This window comes from Carassius carassius, chromosome 15 (genome assembly GCF_963082965.1).
Source record: "Carassius carassius chromosome 15, fCarCar2.1, whole genome shotgun sequence".
Taxonomy (NCBI): Eukaryota; Metazoa; Chordata; class Actinopteri; order Cypriniformes; family Cyprinidae; genus Carassius; species Carassius carassius.
The window spans coordinates 345,645-356,213 of record NC_081769.1 but is presented as its reverse complement, the minus strand read 5'-3'; the positions used below and the strand labels follow the sequence as shown (position 1 = coordinate 356,213).

The 10,569-nt window shown below is 43.9% G+C and overlaps 1 protein-coding gene across 1 annotated transcript; it reads right to left on the bottom strand.

Annotated features, from left to right (window-relative positions):
* Positions 1 to 2,189: 2,189 nt before the first annotated feature.
* Positions 2,190 to 5,470, bottom strand: sox4b (SRY-box transcription factor 4b). Its single transcript, XM_059567200.1, has one exon. The coding sequence runs from the start codon at positions 5,028 to 5,030 to the stop codon at positions 3,900 to 3,902; it is 1,131 nt and encodes a 376-aa protein (XP_059423183.1). The 5' UTR covers positions 5,031 to 5,470; the 3' UTR covers positions 2,190 to 3,899.
* Positions 5,471 to 10,569: the final 5,099 nt, after the last annotated feature.

Genomic DNA, 10,569 nt, shown 5'->3' with positions numbered 1-10,569 from the left:
GAAACTGTAACAGATTTATGCCGTTAAATAATAAAAAATAATAAACATAAAAAGATAAGATCTGAGAGTCTCAAATTAGCATTTTCATTACACACCATACATCTACAGTAAATATTGGACAAATTATCTCTTGCAATGACAATAAAGTCAAATTAATAGTTAGTACATTGACAGCAAAATGCATTTCTAGGAAATACTGATAATTCAATTTCATGCTTACAATGCTGGTAAATTGACCATTGATAATATATAATTCTTAGTTACTGAGTGATAACTACAATATTTGAAGCTCAAAGATAACTGTGACTAAGGCATGTTTATGACAAAGGAGTAAATGTACTGGATTACACCGTTTGAACAATGAAACATGAATCACTAATCAACACATCTTTATGTTTTATTCCACCAATAGCATAACATAGCAATACAAATGTTTATCATCATTATTATTTAAAAATGAGTTATAATGAGGTATTGAGACTGATCACAGGTAAAACACCATGTAAAACATGTTTAGCACATGTATGTTTTTGCACTTTTTAATGTGATATTGTATGTTGTTTACAAAAGCACAGTGTTACACATTAATTTCACAGTGTATATGTAGGACACACACTGTGCCAGAAACATCTGTAAACACCTGTTCAGACTGTGCTCCCGTCTTCAGTCCTGTTCAGCAGCTCGTTGTCCTCTTAACAGGTTGTATTTGACCTCAAGTGTTCGAGTTAGTGTGAGATCAGCACAGAGCCAGCATCAGCACACTAACCCTCAGAAACAAACTCAAATCAACTTCCTCAGCCCTCATTTAATACACAATTATGCACTGTATTAGTAGAGTCTCTTTTATATTTAAACACATTAGTGTCACAGAGTCCTGTGTTTTACTGAGTACAGTTTTAGATCAGGATGCCGCTGTATTTGGACCTTTTGGATTTTATTTTTATTTTTATTATTATTGCATGAAGGCCATTTGAAATATTACAATAAGCACATTCTGTACCAAACTTTAAAAAAAAATCATACTGACAATTGGACACACAAAATTAATCTTGTTCAATTTAAATATAAATTCAATCAAATGTAATGGTTCAGTATAATAGTAGGATTAATCAGTCACTTATTTCATAGGCCAGTTGTTGACAATAATTTAAAAAATGATTTTATGATTAATGATCACTTATGATGTGTGATCCCATGTTGTTGTCTGAAACACAAAGCATTAATAACCGTATTCAGTAATACAGAACAACAACAGATCAGTAAAAGGAAGCAGATGTGTTCTCACTGTGCAGCAGTGCTTTCAATCATATTTTAGGCCTATATTTGGCTACACATTATGAATAAAATACTGTGAGACCGGCTCTGTTGTGATTGTGTAAGGCAGTGAAAATGGAGAAACCTGTGCTTGTCTTCTTTTACACTCTAGCGGCTTCCAGAAGTCTTATGAAAGATAAACCTTTTTTTCTCTTTTTTTTTGGAGGAAACGGTAATATAATGTGCTGCCTACAAGACAATGACTGCACCCACGCGAAACTGCGCCGAGGAGACTTGCGAGGTGATATCTGAGCTTTCCTTCTTTCACTGCAGTCCTCAGACACAGACAGGTCTGACACCCCTCCCTCTGGAGAGCAGATCTGGCCACAGAGACTCCCACACCACCCGAGAGACATGCATGCACCTCCAGTGCCACATGGGTTGTTTATATGCATTCTTAAATATAGACACGTATATTGCTGTGTGCGTGCAGGTTTATGGCAGTGCAGGGGAGATATCACGCATGCAGTCGTTCGCAGCCCATCCCCGTCTGAGAGCCCAGACTGTCTGGAGAAGGGGAAGGGGAGGAGAGTCTGCCACAGCCAGACACTGAGTGCATCAAGCCACATGGATCACCTTTCAGTGCATTCATAATCAAGGAGCACGCGAACTCCAGTGAGCTGGCACGCGCACATTAAATGACTGTCACCATGAGGCGTATTGTACATTGACCTGCAGACACTTATAAACGTGCTCAGATATAAAGGCCATTTACAGTAAGCAACGCGCAGCTGCTGTTATGTGAGCGTTAAAAGAATCGTTGAGGCAGGTAATGTGTGCTTTGCAAGTCCAAACAGACAAGGCAGACGGTTCAACTGGAGCACAGGGACACGCCCACTTATGCAAATAAGTAAAAAAGTGAGTCAACGGCAGTGTTTAGGGTTCAGTTCCAGCTGAGTTTATTTCCTTTATGAAAAAGTTCTGTACAGGAGCATATGAACAGTCTGACAGGCAGGGACTTGACACGATAAGCTGGCATGTGTTGGCATGATTAGACATAACAAGATTTCTACACAGCATATTGCACAGAATGGAAGGATGGAAGTTCATATATTTAAACTGTATATATAAAAATCCTTAACAAGCACCTTGAAATTAAGAAAAGGCTAAGCAAGGATGTATAAAGATAGTGCCTGTCGAGATAAAGCGCAATAACATACAAAAACACACAATCTTTTATATGATACAGCTGTACAAAGAGGGTTTTTTTCCTTTTTTTTTTTTACACAACAGCTATAAACCTGAATCGGAAATACAAATCTATTCACCATGCCTTAAGATACTAAAACAATTAGCTATACTTATCCGACAAGTAGAAAAGATTAAATATTCAAATACAATGAGGAACGCAGTTCATAATCGTCGCGAAACTCAAATGGACCATTTGAATATGTGTAACGACTAGATATTAGATATAAAACGTCAAGAAAACCGCTCGTTTTAAAGCTACAATCGGTTTAATTCGGCACGATCAGGGAAAATGTAAAAACGAAGCACATGTTGGCTTGAACTGTGTTTTTGGAGTGTGTGTGTGTGTGTGTGTGTGTGTGTGTGTGTGTGTGTGTTTTTAAGACGCCTGCAGATTGAGACTGTAAACATGAAACAGGAGGTCGATTCAGACCAAACTGGCTCTTCAAATTAGAAAACCCCCCCTTTATATATATTTGTACAAAAATACACTGAGAAAATAATCAAACGTTTCCTCTCTGTAAGTGTCAAAAGTCTACATTTAAATATAAAAACAAAGGTGAAAACTCTAGCCCTTCTTCGGAGAAGGAGACAGACAGATGCGGGTTCTTACAGGAACACAAAATAAGACGAACTGTTTCAATATAAATACATCCATATAAAAATGGCATCTGAAGAACAGAAAAGAACACAGCCATGACGAAATTAACAGTTTGGTCCTGAATTGTAGAGAGTAGTATATAAAGTTCAGCACAGATTTGAGTTTGTGTTTGAATCCTGAAGGTAAGAATGAAAACAGCTGGTGATTTTTTTTTCCTTTCTTTTTTTCTGCGAGTAGGAAATCAAACATAGCGCCATCTATCCATTTAAATCATCCTAACGCTAGTTTAACTGAGATCTCGATACAAGAGACGACAGATAACATGCCCCCCCCCCCCCCCCCCCCCATGTAAAAACGGCTTGTCTTTTGTCAACCCACCTTATTAATAAATCCACCGCGCTGAAAATCAGCCTAAATATCAGTACCTCTTTAAACAATCAAGTCCACAAGGCGAATGTTCATAAACGTCTCTTTCGAAGTAAAAACGATTAAACAGGCGACCAAAGGCCGCCTTCATGTACGTGCAAATCAATCACAGTTTTCCAGTTCAGAACGTGTTTTCTCGAAGCACTTCTGGTGGATTTCTTCCTCTCGCTCCGAGCGCGGGGAAATGACTCCGCCCTGCCGCGACAAAGCGTCTGACGCGCGGCTTCGCTTCTCCATCCTGTCCGCGTTTCACCAAAGCACCGCAGCATCTGTTCAGCTTCTGGAGCCTTCACACTGCGGCTTATTTTACAAACAAACACACTTGTCTGTTATCCCTTGTGTTCAGTGTTCTTCCTCAGACGCATTTCCCCTAGTTCAGCACGTGAGCCGTGAACACCAAGTTAGAAATGGTGGACTCCAGCCAGTCCCCAGAAATCATCTCGCTCACCTCCGGCGTGCAGTAGTCGGGGAACTCGAAATGAGAAGCCCCGGACTCGAAGTGCATGTCGAAGTCTCTGTCCAGCACCGACGAGCCGATGCTTCCCATGGACATGCTGTCAAAGCCTGGGCTCGGGTTAACGTCCAGCATGTCTTCGTCGAGCTCCTCGTCGGAGGAAGAGGAGAACTGCGATGAAGAGGAGGAGGAGGAGTGCGACCCGGACGGAGCGGGCGAGGACGCCCGGATGCCGGTGTACCGGTGGCGGTCCGAGGACGCGCTGCTGGGGGAATCTGCGCCCTCCTTGCCGCTGCTCGTGCCGTCCTCGTACAGACTCAGCGGGTCGCTGGACTCGACGGAGCTGCTCAGGGTCGGGCTGCCGGGCACGGCTGCTGAAGACGGGCTTATGCCGCTACCGCCTCCGTAAACGTACACCCGCTTCGCCTTCTTGTCGGGAATCTGCTTGGAAGCCGACGCGGACTTGGATTTGTAAAGAGAGTGGTGATCCGCGGGGAACGCTGCCTTGGCGCCGGTCAGGACTATTCTGTGCGGCTTGCTCGTGGACCTGGAGCTCCCGCTCTTCTTCGAGGCTGGTTTCGAGCCGGCGCTGGCGCAGCTGCTCCCGCTGAGCTTCTCTCCCTTCTCGCTCGGTTTGGAGCCGCTCGACTTCACCTTTTTTCTCGGCCGGTACTTGTAGTCGGGGTAGTCTGCCATGTGCTTGAGCCGCAGGCGCTCCGCCTCTCGGATGAACGGGATCTTGTCGCTGTCTTTGAGGAGCTTCCAGCGCTTGCCGAGTCTCTTGGAGATCTCCGCGTTGTGCATGTCCGGCGACTGCTCCATAATCTTGCGCCTCTCGATTTGCGACCACACCATGAACGCGTTCATCGGTCTCTTGATGTGACCGCTGGGGGTTTTGCACCAGCCGGGGTCAAGCTTGTCACCCCCGGATGCCGTGGAGCCGGGGGTCGGGGAAGAAGCCATGTCCAGATCCAGCGCGCCGGAATCGGACGAGTCCCCAGCAAACAGCGCATCGGGGTTTTCCGTGCTGCTTGTTTTCTGGACCATCGCTACAGCGGTCTGAGAGCGAGAGAGCGAGCACTCTAAAGTCCAACGTGTCGCCAAAGAAAACTCAGTCTGATAGTAGTCCTGAGGAGAGCTGGTGCACCACACACACGCTTTCAGTCGTGCTCAGTGCAGTGGCGTGGCTTTATCATAGAGTTCACGGAGCTGAAACAGTGTCCGATTTCCACAGTGTCCGTGCATCCAGTAATAATGCTGTAACAGTCGAAGAGCAGTTGAAAGTTTGTATATGAGCGCAGTGGTGTGAGGGCTCAGTGTTAGTGTGTGCGCGACGCAGCACAGCTCTGTTCGAGTTTCGGAAGATATCTGACTCCTTCTGCATATCCTTCCCCGTTCAAACCATGCGGGAAAACCGGGATGTGATGCTAGCACAAGTGTTCGTCTCTTAAAAGCAGTCTGTAAGTTTCAACAGACTGTATTCTGCTTCATGCAGCTTTATCCGTTTCCAATGGTATAATAGCGAAGGCGGCCGGCCAATGAGCTGCTGTCTCTACCCTTCCCCGAGCCAAAAACACGCCCACTCTCTTTTCATTGGCGCAAAAAAAAAAAGGAATCTAATAATAATCAACGAGTGCAATGAGGAGTTTTTGGGTCTGACCTCATTCCAGTGTACACGACAAACTTGGTTTTAAAGCTACACGCTGATGTGTATTTTTCATTTTTGCATGTCGACAAGGGAGGTGTGATCTTTTAATCCTTAGAAGAAAAAAAACAAACAAACATCCTGCTTAGAGTAAGAAAATAAATCTGGAGATGTCTATATTAGACTGCATTCACACTCACATATAAAGAAACAAAATGAGATTAAATTGCCAATACGTCGATGTAAATGAAAGTCTTCTCTCTATGAATAATCGAGGGTATTTCTGTGTATTGGCCAGTATCTGCTGTGCTGGGTTCAGCTCATGCAGTGTGAGAGAGTTCAGTCTGTGCGCGTTCATGTTGTGGCGGAGTCTGAAGAGGGCGGTCCTTTGAACAGAAGCCACGCCCCAAACCCTGAGCACAGCAGCAGCGTGCATCATCAAAGCCAAGGCTATGAAACGCTCTAGATCTGAGCTCACTGAATGCACCAGAACAAGTTTGCATCGTACATCTCCTCCTGCCCATGATGTTTCAACGACACTGCTGCATGTTCTGACCAGGACTGTCTGGAGGTCTACGGCCATAAACGGGTTACAACACTCATCATTTACCCCGACCAGAGCCCCGCCGAGCAAACGCTGGACCGCAGTGACCGACACCAGGTGGCGCAGTGGAGCCAAGGGACGCAGTTCGTTTGCTGTTAATGCAACAGAATGTATATTTGTCTGAGAATTACATAACGACCATCCAAGAGATATTTCACAACGGTTTGCTTCACATCCTTGTTATCGTTTACCATCAGCTCAGGCGTGAGGGCTTCAGAGTAACCTCAGGCATCTGTTTGTGTTCATGGGTCATAAGAGGAATATGCATTGTTCAAAGAAGAATAGCACTTAATACAATAACAGTTACTCTCAGACATGGCATAATTACATCATGCTTATTGTATCTTTATAGAACCTTATAAAAAACTTAACAAATACAAAAAAAACGTTATATGTCTTTTATTGCGTTTTATTTTCTCTGTGTTTAGAATATTTTTAGATTCTTTGCATCTTTTCAAAACATTATCTTTGATTAAATATGATAAAGCACACCTATACATAAATGCACGATGGACGTGTGTAAATAATGATAATAAAACACGTTATCTTTATTACCGTGGGGTGTATACCTTTATGGCTAAACAGATCACGACTGTAAACATGCAAATGGCAAAGCAGCAGGTGCAGGGTGTCTGTAACACACAAACCAACATTATAACCACAACCTACTATTGGATTTAATGGCACTAGGCTATTATTGCATGGTCACTGGCATATCCAGTTTTTAGCTACTATTAATGAAGTATAGACTACAGGCCATTACTGTTATTGCTTGACATGTAATGTCATCTGCAGGTCTTTCACTTCATTCCACGGTTCTGCATTGCACAGCCCACACATCTAATGATCAGGGATGAATGATTGATCTGCTCTGAGAACACATGCAGAGTTCATGTGTGCACAGCGAGATCCATGTGCTTCTCTGTTTAGACACAGACACCTTGTGTATATGTAGGTCACACATGTACATAAATCTGTGTCACGCACTGACAAGAAACAGCACATCTGCTGCGCTATAATGAAGATATTGATCATCATATCATGCAAAGTGTATTTGAACAGCTGCTTCAGACGCATCTTATCTTATCGGCCGAGCAGCTGTCTGGTGATCCCGGTTAATCATTTAAACACAGATCCCAGCATGCCTTCTGACGAGACTTTTCTTGTCAAACTTTGATTTTGAAAGTTCAGCATGAGTTGTGTACATCTGCTGGTGCTGAGGTTGGATGCAAGTGTAACAGACAGAGATGAGATTAGATGTTGGTCTTTTTATGATGTTGGCCTATGCAGGATGGTGGCTCTCTTAAGTGTACTTGTACTTGAGTGTAGTCTCATTTTGAAAAAGCTTTAAAGCATTAATAGTTAAATAGTATTAATAGAGAAAAAAAAAATTCCCTGCTACCTGTTGATGGAGAGGATTTAGTCAGGCAGCTAAAATCCTCTGGTACGTGTGATTCACACACACACACACACACACACACACACACACACACACACACACACACACACACACACAGGATGGGTCCTAAACCTGTTGGAGAGATGTTTGGCTTCCTCCTGGAGGAGTCTGCAGTGATTCCCCTGTGGTTTTGTTCATATTTCCCACAGCTCCGTTCCCTGGGGCGCTCTGAAAGAGTGACTGACTTCATCTGAAAAAAAGAAAAAAAGAAGTGTGAGAGAAACACTGTGATAATAGCTTTTATTACACTTTCTATTGTGGAATAAAATGATACTTTAACTGCACTGAAAACAGAAAAATTGCTGTTCTTATTCAAGGAAAAAGCTAAACAAAATATCAATACATTTCTGGAAGTGCAAAAGCAAAGCTTCAGATTGTGAAACAACAAAGTGACTCAACACCAGTTACAGGCAAACCCCGAGCTCTTCACACCTGATGGGCAGACGAGAGACTGCAATGGAGAAATAAGGGTTAAAGAAAGTGTGCTGCCTCGTAGTCCATCTGCTCTCGGTTTACCTTCACACTCATCGTGAATGTTAAGGAAAGGTGTATGCAAAACACTCAACATTATCTGGTCGGCGTGTTATGTTGTTGTGTTTGGAAAGAGGGGCAGATGTGTTTGCCATTCATTCAAAAGCAGAAATGAAATTCTGAAGTGGTATTAACGTCATCTTTCTATCCTTCCTCTTCTTATGACAGAGGTTTTCTTTTCCAAATCTATTATGTGCTCTTGTCTCATCTGACAGTATGTGGTCATGATCATAGCAGCTAACAGTAATGGGAGAATATGCCTTTAACACAACTAGCGTGAGAGTCGTCAATGCTTGTGACTTCTGTAAGAAACACTATGCTCTACACATCAATACATGTAGCCAATGCTTTCATCTGAAGCAGCTGTTCGAGAAGGGCTGGGAAGATCATTCCACCACAGAGGAACAGTTAGTGATCAATGTCAGCTTGAAATGTCTAGAGATTCAGTGATGATGGGATTATAGTGTAATTCAGTTGGTGTTGAAGCTGTTTTTATATAGACACATGCATCTGTAATATAAATGGTCAAAATTAGTTGTTTTTATTATATGTCCAATATAGGAGGCTTTCTATCTGATTCAAGAAACAGACAAGAAAACACCTTCAGTGTTCCTTATTCAATATATATATATATTGATAGATATATAGATAGGTACATAGATAGATAGATATATGAAATATAACTTTGGTGAAAACTGAAAATATATGCAAAACTGAAATTTGATAAAAGATGCTTTTACACTTCTCAATGTACAATGTTATCTGACAGTTTTCAGTAAAAACGCAGGCCTGTAATTCATGTGTTGCGTATGAAACGGAGAGTGGTGTTGAGCAGACGAGGCATATGGTGCATTAACACCTTCACCTGACCACAGCTCCTCTGAAGTGATCTTAGAGCAGCGAGCAATTACCGAGCGAGGTCTTTCCCCCGTTCAACACGTCCCATGAGCATGGGGCTTGACCTCACCAAACTGTGTGAGTTTAAGAAAATCTGGACGCTGTGAGGTTTAGGCTGATTGTGTGCATTCATACTTGGCTTTGAGTGTTGTTTCTCAGCAGGTTCCTCTCTGGATCAGAAAGAGGCACAGCAGGTCTGTGAGAGTTTTCAGTTGTTGATGATACTATTTTAGAAAGCTTCACCTTCATCCTGCCCACTCCTTTTTCATGTTGAGTGAAAAGAGTAACAATGTTAAGAAGTTTCACTATGACGTCCCTCCTTGTCAAATAAAGTATTATGGTTGTTTGTGATCAGTGATGGAGCAGCTTTCACAGACTGATTTGAACTTGCAACCTTTGCCACCAAGTGTAAGAAATATTGCATCTCATGTTCAAGAGGATATCAGTGCTATCAGTGCAGCCCGGAGCTTTAGAGCATCAGGAGCGGAGCGAGCGAGGGATTCCCTGTCCTCTCGCTCTCTTTCCCCAGCCGATGGCAGACTGTCAGCTGATCCGTGATCTCTGGGAAGAGTCCGACTGCTTGTGTTTCACTCCTCTCTCCCCTCAGACGCACTGCGGCAGCCACTGCACACACACACACACACACACACACTGCACACGCTACTGTTTTTAGGAGGGAGGGAGTGGGACGGCTCTCTTGTCTTGTCTCTCCCAAACTATTCCTTCTTCAAGTCTCTTCTCGCATGGAAGGCTTTCTTCTGAGAACACAAACATGCCTGGGAGGTTTGGAGGTGGATTTCTGAGGCTTGGATCTATACACTCTCGTTCCGTGAGGAATACAGCATTTCCCCAAAGAGTAAGTGCTCTTGCAGGAGATCCCAGAGGAGCGAGGGTTCTTGAAGGAGGGAACGCATTGTCTTTCGTCTGCGTGGCACTGGATCATCGTGATGGACTCAGATAGCATTTCTGCTTCACATTTTAGGCTTTGACCACAGGCCTGTCTCTATCCGGTTCTCAGACAGCTGGGATCATCCCATAACTGGATAGTAGATTCCTGGGGTCCTGCTTCCAGCGGTGAATCGGGAGAGAGCTGCCCCAGACGAGCTGACCTGAATCCATCCCAGCGCTGTCTGAAGCACAGCTGCACAGCTCCTCAGCAGCGAGTGTGTGTGTGTGTGTGTGTGTGTGGAGACTCTCTCTCTCTCTGTCTCTGTCTGAGCGGGCGAAGGGAAACTGGCACACCTCGCCACATCTCTTGAGGACTGCTCCTGTCTAACAGCTTCTTCCTCGTCTCCTCCTGCAGTGATCAATCAGTCAGGCTTCGATGGAGAATTAGTGGCTGCTCTGAGCCGCTCTTATCATCCGGCGCTGGGGAGCACATCTAGCGTCTGCATCTGTGGAGCTGAGAGCCAGGGACCGTCTGGGCATCACGGCGCTCCGAGTGAATCCT

Excerpts from the sequence above, each read along its gene's own strand:
- sox4b (XM_059567200.1), bottom strand. The coding sequence starts at position 5,030 with ATGGTCCAGAAAACAAGCAGCACGGAAAACCCCGATGCGCTGTTTGCT.